Source organism: Lygodium microphyllum, chromosome 2 (genome assembly GCF_053477565.2).
Source record: "Lygodium microphyllum isolate KBCC chromosome 2, Lygodium_microphyllum_v1.1.10, whole genome shotgun sequence".
Lineage (NCBI taxonomy): Eukaryota > Viridiplantae > Streptophyta > Polypodiopsida > Schizaeales > Lygodiaceae > Lygodium > Lygodium microphyllum.
The window spans coordinates 159,865,632-159,889,046 of NC_141136.1; the positions used below are offsets into that span (position 1 = coordinate 159,865,632).

General features: G+C 41.3%; 1 protein-coding gene across 4 annotated transcripts in view; it reads right to left on the reverse strand.

The window, feature by feature from the left end:
* LOC148040538 (3-ketoacyl-CoA thiolase 1, peroxisomal-like) overlaps positions 1–23,415 on the reverse strand; it is a 215,272-nt gene that overhangs the window by 137,714 nt on the left and 54,143 nt on the right. For all 4 annotated transcript variants that reach the window (XM_087700626.1, XM_087700645.1, XM_087700635.1 and 1 more), the window contains one exon: positions 18,084–18,210. In XM_087700626.1, the coding sequence (XP_087556752.1) occupies positions 18,084–18,210 (127 nt within the window). The remainder of the gene's footprint in view (positions 1–18,083; positions 18,211–23,415) is intronic.

The window sequence follows — 23,415 nt, forward strand, 5'->3', positions numbered from 1 at the left end:
AGAAATCATTATCAACATAATCTGAAATGGTAGATATACCTAGCACCAGAGAGAATAAGTATAAAGGCAATGGAGTGTACTCTATGCCAATTTCCACTTGTGGATGGCCAGTCCTAAGTGGAGATTTCGCCCTTCCTGCATGGTCAATAGATTGGTGCATTGAATCTAAAGGGTGAAATTCAAACTTGCCTTCTATCTGCTGCTAAGCTCTATGCATCAAAACGAGATCGTACTAGCTGTAGTGATCTCGTAAGATCCTCGAACTCCATGGTAATCCAATGTCTGTCCGGCCATGTCACAAGCTTGTGAAGCAAGCTATGAGGCCCACTTCGACTCATTCCTCAATGGATTTAGCTCAGATGTGAGAAGTGGTGTGGAAGTAGTATTCAAAGTCATCTGCCCTTCTATTGTTTCTGCTTCTTATGTAGAGCTTTCAGATCAAGGCCTAGGTTTCTCTCAGAAAACTCAGTTCTAATACTATATAAAGAAAATACCCTAACACAGAAACACAAATAACAACGTACGACAAAGTACAAGTTGATAGAAGAACATGGTTAGGATTAGGGTAACTCAAAGACAATGAGCACAAAGAATGAATGGAATGATATGACTATTGAATATACAATGCTCATGCAGCAAACACACTATGCAGTCAATGAATATTGTACCTCGAACTCCAATATCCCAAGGATCAGGGCAGGTGTAATGAGCTGGAGAGTGTATCATACTCCGAACGGATCCCAAATCATAGCAATGCAGCCTCCAAATGTCAAAAACCAACAAACGCAACCAAGGAAGGCTAGACCTAATGCAAACGGCAGTGTAGAAGAGAGAAAGACTAAAAACGCAAGTGAAGAGAGAGAAATACTAAAAACCCAAGTGAGAAGAGAAAAATACTAAAAATGCAAGTGAGGAGAGAGAAAACTAAACACAGCTAGAAGAAGAGAGAAAACAACAAATGCAAGCTGCAGAGAGAGAAAACAGCAATGACAAGCTGATGAGATGATGGAAATACCTTGAGGAGAGAAAATATGCAAGGAGATAGCTAGGGCCTGTAAGCGCAACAGTATGCTGATGTGGCAGACTTCACGACAACTAGAAGGATAGAGTAACAGTCGCCTACCTGAAAACAACAGCAAACTGATGACGGAGGGCTAGAAACAGGTGTCAGATGAGTGAAGACTACAAATGAACAGCTTGGATTGTGATGTCCTCCGCAAACGGGGTGTGGGCAGCATGTTAAAAACACTTGAAACCTACACAAATGAGATTAGGGCTGAATGGAGGATAGTATACCTATTTATAGAAAGTTTGGGCCCTCCCAAGTAGGTTTGTGCTTATGGGATACAAACACTCTCTAGGAATGTATTTCTTTTAAATAAACAAGGTTTCTTCTTTAATTAAGCATGTTGTGGGGCTCACACTGTATGGAAAACTCCTTCGAAAAATCCGGGCATACTAGAATAGGAGCAGAAGTAACGAGTTCCTTTAACTAATTTAAGTGAAGCTAATGCATTTTTAGCTCAACACATCTTGATATCAACTAATCATGAAAGTGGCAAAAATGCATCCTAGTGTAAGCCTGCTATCTAAAGGTCTCTGTTGGGATAAAGGCCTGGTAACCTCTGTATATAGTACACACACATTGTACATGTGAACGCACCTTTTGCATGCCCTAAGTATAAATACATTTTATTATTTGTGTACCAACACATTGTTGGTACACTCTTATCGATTCGTACTTTTCACTTTGCTCACACTCTCTCCAATTGTCACACTCGTACGCTCACTTCTGCTTGACCTCGATCACTCTCTGTTGTGCCCCCTCTTGATCCAACAACTGGTATCACAGCCAAGACTCTGCGCGCTTCCCAAGATTTAGGCGACGGCTACTGGGCTTGCAGTAGCAAGTGTGCAGCACCTAATAGCAGGCAGAAGACGTGACAGCTGGGTGACTGCAGGTCGAAGTAAAGGACTAAGCGGGACCAGGATCAAACGAGGTGTTGAGTGTGCGGTGACCAGCAGGCAGTAGTCGCAGCGTGGAGCAAGCAGCACCAGCGGGCACGACGATTCACGCAGGCGACAGTCGCGACAATCTGTAGGGCACAAGCGGGTACGACGACAAAGACGGCGCAAGCTGAATCGTGCTAGAAAATGGGCGGGTGACGTCTACGGGCGACGTGATGTGACAAGGCAGGGTCAACGGATCCCCCCCCCCCCCCCCAGTTTCTTTGTTTTTTTAAACAAAATCAAATTTTTCTATAATCTTCTCGTTACCACTTGTCTTCGACGGGGGTTCACACGCCACAAGCACAGATCACAAATTTGTGAGGATTCGAGCCAGAAATTTGGGGCTTTTTCCGGATTTGATCTCATCCAGGCCGTCAGTGACTTTTGAGTCAAAAATTGCAGACATTGCGAGCGGTGACCCAAATTAATTTGGGGATTTTTCCAAATTAGTCAAAATTTTGCCCCTTTCAGCAAAATTTCCTGACGCTAGATCCCAGAAATTTGGGGCTTTTCATGTATTGGCAAAGCTTTACTCAGCTGGGTCAAATTGACTGACATTAATGCAAATTTGGACTTGAAATTTTGGGGATTTGCACAGAATTTGGTAACGTTCTGCATCTTTGCCCATATGGTGGCTAGTTCATGTACAAATAGCAGAAATTTACTTCTGGTTGAGAAAAAAAAAACAACAGTGTATTTTGCTGGTTCATCATGTGCTTCAGCAGGTTAGTGCATTTACTCCTGTGTTCGTGATAAAATGGCTACAACTTCTTCTAGTTCAAACATCAAGAGTTTGATGGAGATAAAACGGTTTGATGGTCATGGATTTGACCTTTGGAAAGACTCTAGGCAAGACATTTCGTTCCTAAAGGATTGTGAGGATGCTTTGCAAGAAGATAAACCCACACTAATGTCTGATGCAGATTGGGCCAGAGTGAATAAAAAGGTTTTGGCTTACATAAAGATAGGTGTCATTGATGACATTTTGACAAACATTAAGGGTTTAGACACACGTTATGCAATATGGGAGAAGCTGAAAACTACTTATGAAATCACCACACATGTTAGTCAAGTGCATTTAATGCACAAGTTGATGAATATGCAACTGGATGAGTCAAAGTCTGTAGTTGAGGACTTGAGTGCATTTACAGGGATTCTGAATCAGCTCAAAGATGCAAACTTGGACTTTGATGATCAGTTGAGGGCGATCTTTTTTATCATGACACTGCCTAACTCTTGGGAGACCTTGGTGGTTTCACTCAGCAATAACCCCAATCTCTCATATGATGGGGTGAGGGGTTCTATCTTGAATGAAGAAATTAGACATATGTCTAGTGGAGAAGGTAGCAACTCAACTTACAATGTGAGAGGCAGGGCTGAAAAGAAAAATGCAAATGCAGGACACAGAAACAGGAGCAAGAGCAAAGGAAGGGATAAGAGTGGCATTACTTGCTATCACTGTGGTCGAAAGGGCCACAAGAAACCTGATTGCAGGTACTACAAAAAGGAACAAGAGAGAAAGAAGAATGCAGGAGATAAAAAGAAGAAGGAAGAAAAGACAGATGCATCAAAGACAACCAAAGGCAAAGAAAAGGCCAATGTGGCCTCCCGCGTGGTCATAGAGGAGCTTTCAGATACACAGGCTAATATATTATGTGCAGTTGATTATGATGCCCTTATATATAACATGCAGGATATGCAAATTACCAAGGCTGATGTGATTGATGCACTCTTGTTAGTTGATGATGGTGTCACTCAAACTTGGATTGTAGACTCTGGTGCCTCTTTCCATGTGACTCCTTGCTTGGAGTGTTTTCCTATGTTCAATGCAAGTAGTTATGAAAAGGCGTATCTTGGAAATAACCATGCTTGCAGCATTTATGGGATTGGTACAGTACACTTGTCTTTAGACAATGGTCAAGAGCTTCTGCTAAAAGATGTCAAATATGTGCCTGGCATTAAAAAGAGTTTACTATCTGTTGGTCAACTTGACTTGCATGGCTACACCACACTGTTTGGTGGTGGTTTGTGGAAAGTGAAAAAGGGTTCCATGCTGATTGCAAAAGGAACCAAGAAGGGCACATTGTATTGTTTGCACTGTAAAGCCTTGAATGGCAAGTTTCTTGCAGTTGCTGAAATTTGCAACCACTTGGAGTTATGGTATAAGAGATTAGGCCATATAAGCCAAAAAGGACTTGATGTCCTTATCTCTCTCTCAAGAGGGTTAATGAAAAAGTCTCTAAACTTGATTTTTATAATGAGTGTCAGTTTGGAAAGCAAATAAAAAATGTATTTTACTCTGGTGTCTCTTGTAAGTCCAATGTCTTGGACTTAGTGCATTCTAATGTATGTAGTATGCCCATGAAATCATTGGATGGTGCTGCATATTTTGTCTCCTTTATTGATGATTGTTCCAAGAAGATTTGGGTGTACTTGTTGACAAAGAAAAGTGAAGTGTTTGCTTTTTTTAAAACTTTTCATGCATTTGTGACCACTCAAACACGTAGAAAGCTGAAATGCTTGAGAATTAATAATGGGGGTGAGTTCACATCGACTAAATTCAAGTCCTTTTGTGACTTGCATGGTACTAAGAGGGAGCTTACAGCCCCTTACAGCCCTTCTTCAAATGGGGTGGCTGAAAGATATAATATGAATTTATGTGAAAGAGTGTGGTGCATGTTGTCCACTGCTAATCTCCCTCATGCATTTTGGGGAGAGGCACTCAAAACCATGGTTCACATTTGCAACCGCTCTCCAAACAGGTCCTTAAATAATGGCATCCCTGAGGAGGTTTGGTCTGGCATATGACCATTTACGCGTATTTGGCTGTGATGCTTTTGTGCATGTTAGGGATGAGCTGAGGAACAAACTTGACCCAAAATCCACCAAAGGCATCTTCATGGGCTATGGTGATGAGGGTGAATTTGGCTACAGAGTGTGGTTACCTCAGTCCAAGAAAATTATTCGCAACCATAATGTGGTGTTCAATGAGGCAAAATTGCTGAAAGCCACTTTAGCCTCTAATGAAGATCTGAAAAAGGTGAAATTTCAGAGTTTACAGCCACCCATTACTTCAGAAAATGAGCCTCAAGGTGTTGTACCACAGGCTGAAATTGATGATCAGCAGGTTATTTTTTAGCCAGACGATGATGGACAGCAAATAGGAGCACAAGGATGTCATGGACAGCAAGATAGGCTTGCTAATTATGAAAATGCAGGTGCTGGAAATGAAAATGAAGGTGCTGTACAGCATGAACAGCATGCTGAAAATGGTTTACAGTAACCAATAAATGCTAAAAATAATATACCTCCAGATATAGACCCAATTCTTGAAAATGTTGATCATTGGGTACACACGTCTACACGCGTAAGAAGGCAACCACATAGGTTTGACCCCTCCTTGCATTATGTGATGCTTACAGATGAGGATGTGCCTCTTACATACAAAGAGGCCAAGTCATGTGAGTTCAGCAATAGCTGGGAGCTAGCTATGCATAAAGAGATTAAATCTCTATATGCAAATGATACTTGGGATCTTGTGTCATTGCCCAAGGGAAGGAAGCCACTTCCAAACAAATGGATGTACAAAGTCAAGACAGTTGATGGGAAACCCAAGTGCAAGGCAAGGCTAGTTGCCAAAGGATATCCACAAAAGGAAGGGATTGACTTCCAAGAGATCTTCTCACTTGTTGTGAAGATGACCACTTTACATGGGCTTTTTGCTCTTAATGCTATTTTTGATTTACAAATATATCAAATGAATGTAAAAACAGCTTTCTTGCATGGTGACATTGATGAGGAAATCTACATGAAACAGCCCGAGGGCTTTGTAATTCCTCAAAAAGAGCAAATGGTATGTAAGCTAAAACACAGCTTCTATGGGCTGAAGCAAGCACCACGGCAGTGATACACAAAGTTTGACACTTCTATGCTATCTCATGAGTTTACACACAGCCATGCAGATCATTGCTTGTACATGAAAAAGGATACAGATGGCAGCCCCATCATACTTGTTTTGTGTGTGGATGATATGTTACTAGCTGGGAAAAGAAAGACTAGCTTGGATGCTCTCAAAAATCAGCTGAAATCAGCTTTCTCCATGAAAGATTTGGCGAATGCAGAGCATATTTTGGGCATCACGATTTGTAGAGATAGAATGCAAAAATTGTTGTTTTTATCTCAAGAAAAGTACATTGGAAAGATACTGGACAGATTTAACATGGCTGAAGCTAAGCCTTTTGGGGTACCCTTACCTCCTTATCTCAAGCTTAGCAAAGCCAACAACCCGAAAGATGACGTGGAAGAAAATGCTATGAAGGGAGTTCCTTATGCATCAGCTTGTGGCTCTATTATGTATGCTATGGTTGCTACTCATCTAGACATTGCTCATGCAGTGCGAGTTATTAGCAGGTTTATGTCAAATCTGTGAGATGAAAGGATCGAGGTGCAACTATGAGTTCAGTAGACAGTGTGAGAGTGAGAGACAGAGTGAAGCACGACACCCAAGAGAATAGACTGAAAGAGTGTAACCAGAAAGTACAAAGTACAACCCTTAAACCTTAGGGTTGTAGAGGGTGTTCACACCCGACACACACTAAGTGCCCATAAGTGTGTAACATAAGCACATAAGCACGTACGACAATAAGACTATAAGTCTGGGGGAAAAAACCTCTCCTACCGAGAGTAAAAAGTGCCCCAGTGTCCTACTAATCACCGACACTCCCATATAAGCGTAGGCATAAGTGAGGTGTGAGATGGAAGGATCGAGGTGCAGCTATGAGTTCAGTAGTCAGTGTGAGAGTGAGAGACTGAGTGAAGCACGACACCCAAGAGAATAGGCTGAAAGAGTGTAACCAGAAAGTACAAAGTACAACCCTTAAACCTTAGGGTTGTAGGGGGTGTTCACACCCGACACACACTAAGTGCCCATAAGTGTGAAACATAAGCACATAAGCACATACGACAATAAGACTATAAGTCTGGGGGAAAAAACCTCTTCTACCAAGAGTAAAAAGTGCCCCAGTATCCTATTGATCACCGACACTCCCATATGAGCGTAGGCATAAGTGAGGCGTGAGTCAAATATCCAACAAACCCCCCTGGAGTGAAGAGTGATCAAGAGTACAAGGATCATCCGCCACCAAAGGATATCATAAAGCATCGCGAAATGCTTCAAATTTGTCACAAGGAAGAGCTTTGGTGAACATGTCTGCCACATTACTGGTGGTAGGACAATAGACAAGGCTGATATCACCTGCATGTAGCCTCTCTCTGACAAGGTGATAATGGATCTCAATGTGTTTCGTGCGGGCATGAAACACTGGGTTCCGTGCCACTGCAATGGCACTCTGACTGTCAGTGAACAAAGAAGTAGGCTCTGTAACAGATACATCCAGATCGGCTAGCAAGCGTCTATGCCATACGCATTCAACTGTGGTAGTGAAAGCTGCCTTGTATTCAGCTTTACATGACGATGTGGCAACAGTGGATTGTTTCTTGCTAAGCCACGAAATGCAAGAAGAGCCAAGAAAGAAACAATTGCCACTAGTGGAGTGACGTGTATCATAATCACCAGCCCAAGCAGAATCACTGTAAGCATGTAACTGCAGTGGTCTCCCCTTGGCATAAAGCAACCCAAGAGATCGAGTACCCTGCAAGTAACAAAAAACACGCTTGACAGCTTGCCAATGTGACATACCTGGCTGATGCATATATCTGCTCAAAGCTAAAACTGCAAACTGTATGTCCGGCCTAGTGTTGCATAGATAGATAAGACATCCAACTGCAGAAGCATATGTATGTATATCAAACAAATCACTGTCATCATGTAATGACAGCTTCAGTCCAGTTTCCATGGGGGTACAAATTGGCTTGCAATCCTATAAGCCAAACTTCTCAAGAAGCTGCCCAATATACCTTGACTGTGATAGCCCAATACCTCGAGCATCATGTATGAACTGGATGCCCAAGTAGTAATGCAAAACTCCCAAGTCAGACATGTCAAAAGTTTGCTACAAATCTTGTTTGAATGCTGAAATCTAATCAGCATGTGTTCCAGTGAGCAAAAGGTCATCAACATAAAGACATATAATCAACATAGATCCCCCTTCTTTACATACGTAAAGGGTAGACTCAAATGAGCTATTTAGAAACCCCTGACCAAGCAAGAAAGCATCTATTTTTGCATACCAAGCTCTAGGAGCTTGTTTCAAACCATATAGTGCCTTTTTGAGCTTGCATATCAAATGTTCTGAGCCTTCAACTGCAAAACCAATGGGTTGTTGTACATAGACTTCCTCCTGAAATTCTCCATGTAAAAATGCCGTCTTGATATCTAGCTGATGCACTGTCCAACCATAATGTGCAACCAAAGCAATCATAGACCTGATGGTCGTCATACGAAAAGTAGGAGCAAATGTCTCCTCATAATCAATGCCCTTTTTCTGTGCGTAGCCTTTAGCTCCAAGCCGTGCCTTGTATTTATCAATGGATCCATCTGCTTTCCTTTTCAGTTTGTAGACCCATTTCGTTCCAATGGCTTTCTTCCCAAATGGCAAGGGCACCAAATCCCAAGTTTGATTCTTAGTAATAGAATCTAATTTAGCTTGCATTGCTGCCATCCAATGCACACTGTGTTGTGCATCCTCATAACATTCAGGCTCTTCATTATCAAAAGTACTTGCTGCCATAACAAACTCCATAGTATGTGTTGAATCATGCAAACGAGTTTGCCTTCTAGTACGGACCAGCCATGGGTGCATCCAAAGGACTATCTTGCATAGTCTGCAAATACCATCTAGGCAACTGTCTAGCTTCCTGACTATGTGCAAGCTCTTGCTGAATTTCAGTTTCAGCATTATGCTGAATATTCCGATCAGCCAATGGCTGAATTTCTGCACTTTCCATAGGAGCAGCTGGCTGAACATTAGGTTCATTTTCTGAAGCTCCAGCTCAATCACCAAAAGTAAAGGGCAGCAGCCCTTCAAAAACATCACGAGCAGCCTGATATGTGTCCAAACTAGCCAAGGATAATTCTGATTTTTCATCGAAAACAACATCCCTGCTAACAAAAACCTTCTTTGTAATGGGATCATAGAGTCTGTAGCCTTTGCTCTCATTGCTATATCCCATAAAAATGCACTTAACAGCCTTGTTGTCCAACTTTTTTCTAAGTACCTGTGGAATATAGGCATAGGCAAGACACCCAAAGGTACGAAAGTGACCAACAGAAGGTTTACGGTTGTTCCAAGCCTCAAAAGGTGTGATGGTCTTCAAGGCTTTGGTAGGGCATCTATTCAAAATATGGCAAGTACACATGACTGCTTCCATCCAAAAACTATGAGGCAAGCTCTTTGCCTTTAGCATACATCTGGCCATCTCCATGAGTGACCGATTCTTCCTCTACTACCCCATTCTGCTGTGGAGTATAGGCAGTAGTGTACTGATGGACTATGCCTTTCTGCTTCAAAAAAGAATTCAGCATAGAGGACATGTATTCCCCCCCTCAATCCGAACGGAGAGTCTTAATTTTGCATCCAAATTGATTTTCAAGAAGTGCACTGAAAGAAAAAAATGCATCATACACTTCTGACTTCTTTTTCAAACAGTAGACCCAGCAAAAACGTGTAAAGTCATCAATGAATGTCACAAAATAGTAACAACCGCCCAATGACATTGTTTGCATAGGCCCACAAACATCTGAATGCACCAACTGCAATCTGGTTGTTGCTCTGAAAGCAACATCACGGGGAAATGAGAAACGATGCATTTTTCCCAAAATGCATCCCTCGCATAAGTGCTCAGGAGGTCTCTCCAAGAGAGGTAAGCCATCCAGCATCTGAGTACGCTGCAAAAGCATCAAGCTGCAGAGTTTACATGCCCCAAACGAGCATGCCATAACTCTGCCTGTATCATAGCAGGAGTAAGAGTGGATGTCAAGTATGCTGTCTGATCTACTAAAAGAACATCCAACTCATATAAACCATGACACAAAGATCCTGTCAAGACCAAAGTCATGTGTTCTTTATCTTTAACCATGCAACAATCATCATCAAATGTGACCTGCAAACCACAACGTGCCAAAGAAGAAATAGAAAGCAAATTCTTCTTGATTCCAGGCATAAACAAAGCATCCTGCAGGCGGAGAATAGAGCCATCAATGGCTGTGAGTTGAATCTCCCCAATACCACGAACAGGGTATGATGCATTATTGGCACACTGTACAGATTTCCCAACGGGAGGTGCACTAACTGAAGCAAACAAATCTCTGTGAGATGTAATATGTCTAGAAGCACCACTGTCAAAGAACCAAGTGTCAGCATCCTCTGTAGAGCTAAGTGCTCTATCGGCCCAAGAGATATCATAACTGCAAGTGTAAAAACAATAGTCCCCGTCCACAACAAAGGACGCGGACTCACTAGCAGTGCAAGGAGTAGTAGAAACAGACATTCCTGACTCCTCTTTGGCAATGCGCTTCCTGCACTCAGTGATATAGTGGCCTGGCTTCTTATAATAATGACATTTTCCCTTTTTAGCTTGCGTCCCCCCTTGTGTCCGATTCTGCGATGTGCCCGAAGTGCCAGAACTCTGTGGAGCATTTTTCACCTTGCTGTTTTTGCCTTTCTGTCTTGCCACAAAAGCCTACTCAAACACTATAGCATCCACACCACTATTTTTCCTTGTTTGCTCCTCCTCTAGAAACAAACAAACCAGCTGAATAAAAGTGAGTGGGTGCTCAACAATCCTCATGGTGAGATTCAATACAGTATGAAAAGACAAGTACGAAGGAGGTAAGGAATTCAAGGTGGTGGATATCAACTGTGCATCCGAAAAATACTCATCTACATTCATGAGCTGCTCCCTCAAGTCCTGAATCTTATTCAAGTGATCCTGCATAGAATCACCCTCGTTCATCTTTAAAGTCTCCAACTCTTTCTTCAAGAAAGAGATCCGAGCCTCATTCTTTCCTGCAAACATATGCTCCAAACTCAACCGCGGTGTTTTGGTACGACCAGTGGTGCTTTCATTTTTCTGGTTTGGAAGCAAGTCTCTGCATGTAGCACAGCCGGAAAGTGCAGAAGTGCATTGTCTCAGGTTGAGACGCCCTTCGCGGTGAAGCAAGAGGGCAGTATATGCTGCGGGAAAGGGCTTTAGCCCTTGGTGACCTTGTTTTTTTTATTTGAGGCCATTTTCGGGGCCTGTTTTGGAGGCGGAAGTTTTCTACACGCACTCAGGAAAAGTCCCTGTTTTATGCTATGCGACCACTGTTCTACAGGTCGGTAAAAAGTTACCACAAAAATTGCATCGTATGCTTGTGTGCATCACGTGTATCCCAAGCTTTTTGAGCTACAGTTCTTGGAGGAAGTGGCGGAGGTGGAGCGGGCTGAGGTCCCCATTGTCCACATGCGTCATGGGGAGGAGGAGTAACGGGAGCTACAACTCCCGGTCAAGTTTCCTCTCCACTGACATAATCCCATAAATTCTTGGCCACTAATACATTCTTCATCATGAATGACCATAGCGAGTAATTGTTTCCGTCCAATCTGTCTTCCTTGGATACATACGTAAAGACATCACCTCCCTGATTTGCCATGATGACAAATTTCCAAAGACAAATGAACAATGTCAAAGCAGTAAGGACTGGAAATCTGCAAATTTCCAGAAATTGCAACAAACACACTTCTACAATTAATGTGCAAGGGCGTACTCTGTCAAAAATTGTCTTTTAATGCATGCTTCCCAAGGTGCAAACAGTGCTTAGCAACACTGTTATATCAAAATCCCCAAAATTTTTGCCAAAATTTCTGTCAAAACAGTCTTTCTGTGACTGTAACAACAATTCATATGCAACTGTCCTCAAAATAAACAAAAGCCCCTAAATTTCTAATGAACCAGTCTAAAAATTTGCATCAAATTTATCCCACACATGTATCCTGTATGCTACGCCTGCTGCGTATGAACCTCCTCTTCCAGAACTTTGTTCTGGACTAAAAATAAAAATTTTTGTTAAAAAATACTTGACGTGGACTGCAGGCTGACGGTCGCTGGTCAAACGGTGTCAAGCAGGCTGACGGTCGCTGGCCAGATGGTGTCGGGCATACTGCGGACGTGCCAGAGGCAGGCCGCCACCAGCAGGTGGCGATTTAGACAGGCGGCACTAGTGCTGGCGTCACTTCAGACAGACGAATGGGCTTCAGGCAGGCGGCGCAGGAAACGGGTGGCCCTGGAGACAGGTCGCGCTTGTGACAGGCGGCGCCCAGACCTGACGAGCTAGAGCTGCACGTTGGCGACAAGAGGCAAACGATTGCAGGCAAATGTGCTGGAGCAGGAGGCGGCGTCTGAATGTGGGCGCTGGCGGACGGACAAAGGCACAGAGACAGGCGGTGTGCCACAGGCAGGCTGCGCTTGGATACCACAGGCGGTGCTGGCGAGCAGACGAGCTGCAGGTCAAGTTGCTGAACTGGTGACAAGCTACAGGTCTTGCCTGACAAGCAGGAGTAGGCAGACGAGCTGCGCTATCGGCTGGAGCTGAAGGCCTGGAGCAAAACTGAGAACTGGCGGGGGCTGCAGACAGTGGGAGCTTCAGTCTGCAGACAGCAGACTGCTCTGATACCAAATGTGAGATGGAAGGATCGAGGTGCAACTATGAGTTCAGTAGACAGTGTGAGAGTGAGAGACCGAGTGAAGCAGGACACCCAAGAGAATAGACTGAAAGAGTGTAACCAGAAAGTACAAAGTACAACCCTTAAACCTTAGGGTTATAGGGGATATTCACACCCGACACACACTAAGTGCCCATAAGTGTGTAACATAAGCACATAAGCACATACCACAATAAGACTATAAGTCTGGGAGAAAAAACCTCTCCTACCGAGAGTAAAAAGTGCCCCAGTGTCCTACTGATCACCGACACTCCCATATGAGCGTAGGCGTAAGTGAGGCGTGAGTCAAATACCCAACAAAATCCTAGCAAAGCACATTGGGAGGCTGTCAAGTGCATTCTTCGATACCTTAAGGGTACACAAAGAAAAAGTATTTTCTATGGGCAGGGTGCACTTAGTTTGCAGGGTTATTGTGATGCAGACATGGCAAGTGACTTGGACACTCGTAGGTCCACCAACGGGTATGTCTTTACACTTGCTGGTGGGGTTGTTTCTTCGTGTTCAAGGTTGCAGAACATTGTTGCACCGAGTACCACTAAAGCTGAATACGTATCAGCTACTGAAGCTTCTAAGAAAGCTATATGATTGAGTAGACTTGCAGATAATCTCAGCACGTCTATGGGTACTGCAGTTTTGGGATGTGATAGCCAGAGTGCTATATATTTGGCTAAGAATGCCATGTATCATTCACACACAAAGCATATAGATGTGCGATATCACTTCATCAAACAAATTCTGAAAGATGGTCAAATCACATTGACCAAAATTAAAACACAAGATAACCCTACAGATGTTCTCACTAAAAGTCTAAGCAAAGCTCAACACGAGCATTGCATTCGACTAGTGGGAGTTGGTTAGCTAGAGGTCCATATCAAACCTTTAAGTGGAAGGTTGTTGGAATAAAGGCCCGATAACCTCCGTGTATAGTACACGTATATTGTACATGTGAACGCATCTTTTGCGTACCCTAAGTATAAATACATTTTATTCTTTGTGTACCAACACATTGTTGGTACACTCTTATCAATTCGTACTTTTCACTCTGCTCACTCTCTCTCCAACCGTCACACTCATACGCTCACTTCTGCTCAACCTCGATCACTCTCTGTTATGCCCCCTCTTGTTGGGATAAAGGCCCGGTAACCTCTATGTATAGTATACGCACATTGTACATGTGAACGCACCTTTTGCATGCCCTAAGTATAAATACATTTTATTCTTTGTGTACCAACACATTGTTGGTACACTCTTATCAATTCGTACTTTTCACTCTGCTCACACTCTCTCCAACTGTCACACTCATATGCTCACTTCTGCTCAACCTCGATCACTCTCTATTATGCCCCCTCTTGTTGGGATAAAGGTCCGGTAACCTCCGTGTACGCACATTGTACATGTGAACGCACATTTTGCGTGCCCGAAGTATAAATACATTTTATTCTTTATCAATTAGTACTTTTTACTCTACTCACACTCTCTCCAACCGTCACACTCATACACTCACTTCTGCTCGACCTGGATCACTCTCTGTTGTGCCCCCTCTTGGTCCAACAATCTCTAAGTCTTAAAACTATTAAATACAAGAGATCTAGATACTACAGCCACCTCTTTAAATTTCAAAGTCAACACATGATCCTGGCTATGGTCTAGAGCCATTCTGGTGATGTACCAAAAGGTGAATCTCTTGTGTCTCTTGCAATGATGACTTTGATCTAATTGTGGTATGGACCCCTCAGTCGTGGACCCAGTGGTCAAAGTCATTATGCGTGGCAAAGTGTAACGGCCCTATCTAGTGTGACTCCATTGCATGGGTTAGCTATAGTCTAGTAGGATGACTTTGTGTCTATTGAACTAGTAGTGCCCGTAGAATGTAGATTTTGGAAAAGACCTCTCACTCCTCTCTACATGTATCCCACTAGGCACTAGTCTCCTATCTCATAGTAGTGTTGTGCAACACCTTTCAAGTAAGCTCCAAGGGGGAAAGTCCTAGACATCTCTTATCCTTGTACTCCATTACACAGCAAAGAGGTCCAAAACCCTCACAGAAGAGGCAATGATACATTCCTTGTGTTTCACAATATACAATACATCTGCATATGTAGTGCTCCTTTGTCTCAAGCTCTCAACCCTAGAGTTGACATACTAGGTGGCTCTAGTAAAATCTTGGATCCTAGAGAGGCAATTGGATCCAAGTCCTTGTCTCAACTCTCAAAACATCGACCCTAATGACTGAATTCAGCTTGATTCAATTGAGGGAATGTGGGGCAATCCAATCTACAGTCGAAAAATGGCAGCTAGTGATTGTCTAGCCCATGCAAGCTCATCCAAGTTGCCATAAATGAGTATCAACAAAGACAAACAAACACGGAGAGAGAGAGAGAGAGAGAAAGAGAGAACTGTTATTATTACAGGGGAAAGAAAGAGAGAACTATTGTTTGGCCATAACTAATACTACATAGTGATCACAAAATATCCATCCACCACTTGTTCATACAGATGTCCTTTTTTTTCGTAAATTCATAGACTTTTTTTTCTGTAATGGGTGGTGGTTTTAATCACATAAGAAGTCTAAAAGTCATGACAGTGCAACAAAAGAGATGTCGTATGCAAAGGAACTAAATACTCCTCAAGGAAAAGACTAGCATGTTGAGCCAAGTCCAACTATCAATGAAAAAGATATTTACATCTTGCAAGATGGCTTTGAACTCTAAAAGCTAAATCAAAGATGAAAGCATTGAGTAGCCAAATTGTGCCAACAGCCCCAAAATCATGCATGCTTGGCTGACAAGGAGAAAGAACTATGAGGTGTCATATAAGAAGGATAAGGTGGGCCGAGAAAGCTTGGAAGGGTGTCCCATCCGTAAAGCTCGAAAGTATATGAGATGGTTTGTTGAGCCTCCCCCACTAGCACATCTGTACCACTTGGAAATGAACAGGCCCTTATGGTTATGCCCAAGTTTGAAGAACCCTCTAGTGTGATGTGAGATATCACTAATGGTGTATACATAGTAAAAGTGAATGGTATAACTAGTAATGCAACAGAAGAAGTGGGTGGAATGGGTGGGAAATGTAATTGAGGAGATGATGATGTGGGAGTGAATTCATTAAATTGGTTTTCTGAATTTACTCTTTGGAACTAAGATGTAGATGAACATGGAAAAAAAGAATGAGATGTTTCACCTACTTCAAATTGACCTTGAGAAGAAAAACTTGAAGAAAAAGTAGGAGAATGAAAACTTACAAAAGGGTTTACAATTTTTTTTTTAATAAGCACCTTTTCTTATGTTTATATAAAGAAACTAATCTTCTTCAGGACTTATATTGTCATAAATTGATTGCACAATACCTTCTTTCTCCCAAGTATCACCAAAATCTTCGAAAAGCAGGAACAAGGAAATACGAGGTATAAATAGGCATACCTAACATGGGGATGAATGGAGGGTTAGAGAATATAGGCTTTTGCTCCGCGTTGGTTTTCTCCAATGGTCTATTCCATGTGGAGTATCCATCCTTTCTACAAAATCAATAGATCTATACACCGAATCTAAAGTGGATAAAACAAGTTTACCTTCCAATAGTTGTTGAGCTCAATGCATAAGAATAAGATCATACTTGGCTCATGTAATCTCATATAGTCTATGGACTCCATGATATTCCAACGTCTCTCCACCTATATCAGATCATTGCGAAGCAAGCTCTGAGACCCACTCTTGCTCCAGGTCTCTACATGGTGGGTTTAGAAAACTAAAACATTGTAGAAGTGTTCAAAGTCTTCTTCCCTCTATGAGCCTGGTTTTAATGATGAGCTCCCCAATCAAAAGCCTAGGTTTTTTCTATGAGTACCTAGCTTTGATACCATATAAAAAAATCATCGTCTATAAATAACAAATACAATCCTACGACAAAGTACAGACTAACAAAGAACACAATTAGGGTTACAGTAACTCAAAGACAATGAACACTAAAGAAGATAATGAATAAATGAATGCTAAATATATATGATGCTCAATGCAGCAAACACAGTATGCAAAGGTGAAATACCCACCCACAAACTCCCATGTCTCTAGGATGGGGGCAGGGAGTATGAGTTGGGGAGTGTGTCATACTCTGACGGATCCCGAAATGCAGCAAAGAGCCTCTGAATATGTCTAGCAACAGCAAACCCAACTTTATAGAGCTGGATCAGTGACAGATGGGCAGCAGAACAGTGGAAATCTGTCTGGGAGATGAAGGCAACAGCTGCTGCAGCAAAATGCAGCAGTCTTGATGACGTGGCAGACTGTATGGACTGTTCGGGCAGTAAACGCAGAAAAATGCTGATATCATTAGAGTAGGTGACAGCAGCTGATGATGAAACGCAGGCAGAAGGTGATGGACAGCAGCAAAACACAGCCTATAGATGATGTCTCAAAGCATAGACTGGCAGGAAACAGTCATCAATAGCAAGAGGGCTGGATGCAGACACCAACTGGTGGATCGAAGCTCAAATTGAGATATCCTCTAGATGACAGGGTGTGGACAGCAGAGATAGGGTGCCAACAATCTGCAAAACAAGATAGGGCTGAGTGGTGGTTAGCCTGTCTATTTATAGATTCATGGTACTCCCGAATTAGGTTTTGGCTTATGGCACACAGACATTCTCTAGGATCGTGTTTCTTTTTAATGAAAGTTTGGTAATTTGAGTTTTGGAGCTGTAATTAAAGAGCTAATCAGTTTATAATGCAGTTTTAGCTCAACACCCCCTACCCTGTACTCCACCAAAGCTCACAATTCTTTGCATGGGGTAGGTATTCATTGCTGCAGCCAACCCTAGGAAAGCAAAGTTCCTCTATATGTTTTCTTGGACCATTCCAATGGAGTTTTCATAGCCCTTTGGACATTTTCTTAAGCGTAATAGAAGGACCATTTTCTGTATTTAGGACAAAAAACACCTAGGCTTATATCAGTTTCCAACCTTAAGAGGGTGTAATTTTACTGAGATACCACCACTTTTTGGCTCCTAGGTGAATTTCATTGACTTATGTACGTATATGGCAACGTCTGATCTGACAAAGGTTTAGCAAAGTGGAGTCTTTCCATGATGCCCCTGGAGTTTCCTGAACTTGTAACCAGATTCGTGTCTGGTAGTTTTGCTGATGAAGCTTTAAGATGGCACATAATGGCTGAAGAAACCCTCAGTGAAGAGTCTAAGAAACTGCCTTTGAAAAAAACTAAAATTTTCTAACCATATTTAGCTCAATTAGTGTACCGCATTCATTTCCGGATTAACTTCTTCTTTACCACATTAACTTCTTTCTTTTTTGCACCAGGTAGATCAGCACTGTTTAGATGTATGAAAGAAAAGAAAGGCCTTAATAAAATTAATCAAAGCAAAAGAAATCAAAGAACATTGCATGCACTCATTATCTCTACCTGGAAAACCTGCTTGAAACATTGCCATGCGACAGTCTTTTGTTCTGTTTCCAGCAGGGCCAACAACGATGCCAACAACAATATCTCCAACTTCTTCTGACCTTACACCACTTCGCTCAACCACAGCCTGCTTCATATGTTGAGTGCTTAAAATGGCATCTCTAAATGGGCAGTAATATCATCTTGGAAAACTTTCCAACACTTAATTAAGTGCCAGGAAGAAACTGTGTTATCTAACTTCATTAGAAATGTTTTCTTAGCCAACATTCCATCAAGCATGTTAAATCCAATTTGATTATTTATGCATGGATTGTACTGACGAAAGAGTTTCATATTATTTGTCCCTATTGAAGGATATCAAATCTATTAATATTCAGTTACACAACAACAAAAATCCCTTACGGATTGTTAACTAACCACATATAATGCCATCTTTATAGAGCAAAGAGGACTTGCTGCTTCAGTTCTCAACCATTTTGGCTAGCAAAGGGACCTCCATTAAACTTCAGTTATGCTTTTCTGGAGTGGCACATCATTTGAAATGTTGACCAGCCAGAGATTCATTGCATTGTAGGTGTTACTAAGTATACAAAGGGTCATATTTACAGTGAATGAATGCCTTCGTATTTTTTAACCCCCAAAACGTCAAAGATGTAGCCTTAAAGGAAAGAAGGGTACTTGATACAATCAGACACAAGCACAATCAAAACACCATAGTGTTGGCTGATAATGCTCGTGCATGTCACCCCATCACTGCCACCAGCAAACTGCTAAGCTCTTTGATCCTCCTCAAGCAGAAGATTTTCCCAACTGTAAGAGAAGTGACATGGTTGCGGTGACTTGCTCAAGAGACTATGAACCATCTACGACTACTTGACTTGGTAACTGACTGCTGCTAACTTGTCCCTAATCTCTTTCAACTTGGTGATGAAAGATCAGTGAATTTCCCTGATTGAAGGATAACCCATACAGCTAATTTTTGAGGTTAATCATCTTGGCAAGGGTTGCTAGCACAATAGAAGAGTGGTTTGCCTTCATAGGCCTTCTTTAGGATGTTTAGGAACAAATTGCAAGGACAGTTTGAGGAGGTCAATTGATGATGCAGTCTATAATTGATGATGGTCCCAAGAAAGTGAGAACGGATTTGGATGTTTACATGGATGGGGGTTGTTCCCCAAAGTAGATATTCCTTTATTTATGTTGGCCAATATCACACAAGGATCCAAGTGGGAGAAGATGATAACATAGGAGGCAGATTTGACAAAGTATGTAGGCTGTTCTCGTTGGAGGATCAGGGTTGTAGCACATTGTCATCAGAGGTGGTATACTGATCCAGATCCAGCTTTTTTGCAATTAGGAGGGGTGGAGGTATTGAGCTAATTAGAAGACTTTCTTGCGAAGACTCCATTGAGACCCAAGAAAGTGAGTATGGAAATCCGTTCTAGGGCAGGACTCCAAACTTGTTTGATCTACAAGCAGACTAGGGAGGAGGACTCCGATGTAGGATCAGAGCAATTCTAGTTGTTGCATGACATTGGTACAGACAAGGTAACACTCAAGCTCTCTTAATAGAATTTTGGAGGACAACAGAGGAGAGATGTAGGACAAGGAAATCACACTCTTTCTTTGGGTTCTCCACATAAGAGCCACAATAGTCACCTAGCTCACCTTTGATAGTGTCTCAATAGCATGGGTGAGACATGATGCGACTTAGGAGACTCAAAGACACTTTTTTTGGGCCATTAGGCTGGTCTTTCAAGGTGCTTAGTGATACACTATAGTGCCTTGGAAAGCAGTGGCTTGGACTACCAATACAAGGCCAGCTTGTGGATATGAGGATTTTGAGGGGATCATCTCCTTACATATTAGGCCACTAGATGAGGATCATTCACGTTGCAAACTCCAACTTGATAGGATAGACAGCAAGATAGTGTCATAGTTGGTAATTTATTTCTAGCATTAACGCATGGTACATTTGACAGCGAGATACAACCAAGTTATGCATCAGCAAAACACTTCAACTTCAAAGCTCTCCTTCGCATCTAGACAAAGATCATACATAGTACTAGAAGCTGCTACTCTACCAAAAATTAGGTGTAAAATAATCCTCAATTTATTGGCCAATTTATCCAGCTCTCACACTATCATAAGGACATGTATTTTGAAACCTCACTTAACATGTGGATTAACTTTTAATCACATGGTTAAGTAAATGTTGCACATGTGAGGTGTAACTAGGGTTAAGAGTAAATTTACGACCCCAAGACCCAAGGAAATCACGGGATGTCAAAGGCAAAAATTGCTATAAGTTATGCTCCACGAGTACTTGGTCGTATCTGGTGCAAGTTGTTAGCCTAGGTCATTCGTGTGGCCATAAATGTTAGTTGGTGACACTACGGAAGTGGCATTTAATGGTACCTAACGCCAATCTGATGGTCAAAGATGGCATAGAGACACTCAAGAATGGAGGTTGCCTAGCCAATTTAATTATTGAGCAATCACATTTTTTTTAGGGCACCAAATTAAATATTAGATTAATTTTCAGTACTTAAAGACTGAAAATTAATATTTAATTATGGATAATGCTAGAAAAACCATTTGAAAAGTTTGTCACTTATCAAAAATGCCCATGTAAGACTGAAAAACGTCTTTAGAAGCCACAAAGAGACATTTTTAGTGTATTCAGCCTACAAGAGAGAGGGAGGAGATGTTGATCTGATTTGCAGCCATTGGAGGACCTTCTGAGGCAGCCAGGGGTAGGAGAAGACCAATCAATAGCAGGTGACAACATCTACACGCTGTTGAGAGAAGGCAGCATCAGTAAATGTCTGATTTTCTTCAATTCTTTGCATCTACAGGCTCGTAGACAGGGCAGCAGCAGTAAATGACTAATTTTCTTCAATTCTTTGCATCTACAAGCTGTTGAGACACAATAGCAGTAGTAAATGACAGATTTTCTTCAGTTCTTCGCAAAGAAAGTCTCAATTTTCTCTCTCCTCAGCATTCTCTCTCATCTTCCAGCCTTGCTCCAAAGATTGTAGCATTGAGATCACCAAAGGCTGAGAAAAATCAAATTTCCCTACTGTAAACCCTAATCTCCTACAAAAATTAGAATTTAGCAGCAATTTCGAGAAGCGTGCCAAAAATTGAAAGCTCCAAGACTTGGATTCAACAAGGCTAAAGCTGTTTTTAGTCTATTTAAGTGGAAGAACCAGCAAATAATTGAATTTGGGGCATTTTTCATCTCCATCAAAGCAAGTGTGAAGGCCAATTGATTGCCCGAATTAAGGGGCAAATCAGATTGAAGACTTGCTGGTCATTTTGGACAGCAAGAGGAGTTGGAATACCGAAAGGGAATGGGAGAATCCCATTGTACATCAACTTCTTCAATTAAGCTAAATAAATACCGAAAGGGGTGTCAATTTTGGGGCCAACAAAGTGTCCAATGTCAAAAATTATATAGTAAAGTGTGCATTTTAGTTTTGTGAATTTGTTAATTGCTGTAAATAGTACTTAATCAAGTTATTTACCACCCTATCCGAGGAGGAAGGCTGGTTACACACACAACCCCAACAGAAATTCATTAAATGAAAAACCAAACTCAAAAATCTATACCCTTTGGTAGGACAAAAGTCCCAAAAGGTCTTACACAAGGGGACCGTTATGCAAGACACTTTCATCCACAATTTCTCATATTCAAAACCATAATGCCATCACCATCATCCTTGTATGTCATGTCAGCCATGGCCTCCCTCCCAGCTACTGCATTTTCATCATTCTCCATCCTCATGACTGCTCCTAAAAAGGTATTGTTGCCCTGCTTCTCTGACATCCACATCTGCTACCAAACTTCTAATTTGGTCATTTGAGCTATGTGGTCAATCTAATCAACCGACTAAACTTTTAATTGCTCTTGGGCATCTCATCAATAACGACCCAAGTATAATAATTATAGGGTCAGATTAGTCACCTTTAAATAGAAAGATGAACATTTCATTATATTTTGAAACACTTAAATAATATAAATCGTCTTTCAAAGTATATGAGCATCAAATTAATTTGGAATCATTGAGCTAATATGTCCTAGTAACAATTGATATACAAAAGGTTTGTTATATCTCTCCCTTTTGAAATTTGTCTTGTCCTCAAGACGTTTCTTGAAGTATTTCTAATCCTACAGCTTCTTCATAAGTTGCAAGTATTTCTTAGTAGTCTTTAAAATACTCTCCTAGCATCCATTTAGAGCCCAAATGAAAGTAATTTTTAAATTTCAAAATGAATTTTTAAAAAATGTATCTTCCTCATTTCCTAATCATATAAAAGATTATTTGCTCTGATTGAAGTATCTTCTCTTGTTCATCCACTTCAGGTGAATCCTCTATTGCAGGTTCTAATGTTGAAGGCCCTTTATAAGGCTTCAAAACATGGATATGAAAAGCATTGGAAATTTTTCAATGCTCTGAAAGCTGTAACATGTAACAAACATCATTAATCTGTTCAATGACTTGGAATGGCCCATAATTTCTTGTTGTGAGCTTAGCGACTTGGGATGAAGGCTTATTAGAGCTTCTGAGACAAGCTTTGTCAAATTCTAACCACAGTCAATCTCCTTATTGTAAAATCAATTGCCTTCGATACTTATCTACTGCTTTCTTTTGTTTTTCTTGAGATCTTTGGATAGCTTATTTAACTTCAGCGAAAGCTGTATCCATATCACGCACGAACTCATCGGCATAAAATATCTTCTCCTTGGTTTTAAGAATAGGTAATAAGAGTGGTTTTCCATATATGATCTCAAATGGTGCTTTACCTGTGGAAGTATGAATTGTGTTGTTATAGGCATATTCTACCAAAGGCAAATGCTTTTTCCATTGTTGATTGCCTTCATGGAAATAGCACTTCAACATATCCAATATTATGAGATTGGCTATCTCACTTTGACCATCTGTTTGAGCATAATAAGAAGAAAAAAAGTAAGCTTTATACCCAAATTTTCAAAAAGAGCTTACCAAAAAAGACTAGTGGTTCATGGATTTCTATCATCCATAATGGATTGTGATAACCCATGATACATAAAGATTTGTTCAATACATATTCTAGGCATATATTGAGACTCAATAGTCTTCTTGATTGAAATGAAATGAGCATGTTTACTAAACCTATCAATAATAGTCCATATGTCATCATTACCGTTTGCTAATTTTTGGTAAGTCAAAAATAAAATCTATAGCAATGCTTTCCCAAGGTTGGCTCAGAATTGATAATGGTTGTAAAAGCCCTACGGTCTTTTGGCGATCAAACTTAATCTTTTGACACACAAGACATTCTTTGA